General features: G+C 59.2%; 1 protein-coding gene across 1 annotated transcript in view; it reads left to right on the forward strand.

Moving 5' to 3' along the window:
- The window catches only part of LOC104490269 (hepatocyte nuclear factor 1-beta-like), a gene marked incomplete at its 3' end in the record, with an annotated part of 12,143 nt that overhangs the window by 1,072 nt on the left and 9,298 nt on the right, over window positions 1–1,773 (forward strand). The window contains exons 3-4 of the mRNA XM_010132532.1: window positions 946–1,210; window positions 1,661–1,772. Of these exons, the coding sequence (XP_010130834.1) occupies window positions 946–1,210; window positions 1,661–1,772 (377 nt within the window). The remainder of the gene's footprint in view (window positions 1–945; window positions 1,211–1,660; window position 1,773) is intronic.

The raw sequence follows: 1,773 nt of genomic DNA on the forward strand, positions 1-1,773 counted from the left end.
GGTCCTGCATGGCTCGAAGCAGCCCCGTTTTCAGCCGAGGTGCAGGTTGGGGCACTGACACTCCCTTTGGAAGGGCTCTGCCTCCCTCCTCCTAAAGGCTGCAATATCCAGCGGAGGGGACGCTCAGAAAAGGGTTTAGCACCAAATGATCTTGCTTTGGAAACACACCTTGAGAGGTTCGAGCAAAGAGAGCCTGCTCCAGCCTTGCCCTGTGTTTCCCCCCTCGTCACACAGCCGAGGTGCAGGTTGGGGCACTGACACTCCCTTTGGAAGGGCTCTGCCTCCCTCCTCCTAAAGGCTGCAATATCCAGCGGAGGGGACGCTCAGAAAAGGGTTTAGCACCAAATGATCTTGCTTTGGAAACACACCTTGAGAGGTTCGAGCAAAGAGAGCCTGCTCCAGCCTTGCCCTGTGTTTCCCCCCTCGTCACAGGGGGAAAAGCCATTATAAAAAGAAGGAGAATTCCCCTGCAAAACTGAGAATAATAAAACCCTCCCATTAATCTTCCTTTACTGCCGTGTGTCACCGCCGGGTCTGAGGCGGGCTGCCGGGGAAGGTCACCTCTGGTCCCTGCCTGCCCTGGGCACAGGGCCGATGTCCCACCATGCCGGGACGGGGGTGGAAGCCAGAGGGGAGCAGGGAGAGGCTCCCTCCCTTTACAGAGCAAAAATCCTCCCGAAACAAGCGCAGGCTGGCAGAGACTCTGCCCATGAATATGCATGTCCTGCACATGCCTCCCCATTAAGCACCATCCCGAGGGGTGCTAATAACTCTCCCAGCAGCGTGCAAGGCTGGTCCCTTCGCTGGGGTGGGTGGCAGGGAGCACCCAGCTTGCTCCAAAGTCTGCCAGGGCTTGGGGTGCTACTGGGGGGAGCAGCTCTGCGCGGGATGGTGACTCTGAGCGGCGGCTACAGGCCAGCTCACATCTGCTCCTTTCTCTTTCAGAGTTCAACCAGACAGTCCAGGGTTGTGGAAATATGACAGACAAAAGCAGTCAGGATCAGCTGCTGTTTCTCTTTCCAGAGTTCAATCAGCAGAACCAAGGGGCTGCCCAGCTCGACGACGCCTGCTCCGAAACCCCCAGCAAGAAGATGCGTCGCAATCGGTTCAAGTGGGGGCCGGCCTCCCAGCAAATCTTGTACCAAGCCTACGAACGCCAAAAGAACCCCAGCAAGGAGGAGCGCGAGGCTCTGGTGGAGGAGTGCAACAGGTAAAGGCTGCTCCACGCCGCCTGCTGTCTCCTCCTCACCCACCCCGCAGCCTTTCTTCCAAAAACTACATGCCACACTGGGTTGCCAACTGCAGCCCCGGCTCTCTGCTGGTGGCATGGCCCGGCTGAGCTGCCTGGCCTCTTTTTGCCTTGTTTTCCCCACCTGGGCTGTGTCCAGGGCTGAGCAAGCTCCACGCTGGGGCAGGGATGCTGAGGGATGCCACGGGGATGCTACGGGGGTACCATGGGATAGCCGCAGTGTTACAGCAATGTCAGAGGGACTGGGGATGGATTTTACAGCATGGATGTAGTTGGAAAGAGCAGGTGGCATTTTAGGAAGGGCTTAAACACCCCCAGATTTGCCTGCCCTCCTGAGGCCCCCTGCCCAGCGGTGCTGGCAGAGGCCCCCCAGCAGCACCCTTGTTCCAACGTGTCCCCTTGCATGCACAGGGCCGAGTGTCTGCAGCGAGGGGTGTCTCCCTCCAAGGCGCACGGGCTTGGCTCCAACCTGGTGACGGAGGTCCGCGTCTACAACTGGTTCGCCAACCGGCGGGAGGAGGAGG

Source organism: Buceros rhinoceros, unplaced genomic scaffold, assembly GCF_000710305.1.
Source record: "Buceros rhinoceros silvestris isolate BGI_N320 unplaced genomic scaffold, ASM71030v1 scaffold20473, whole genome shotgun sequence".
NCBI classification, from domain to species: Eukaryota; Metazoa; Chordata; class Aves; order Bucerotiformes; family Bucerotidae; genus Buceros; species Buceros rhinoceros.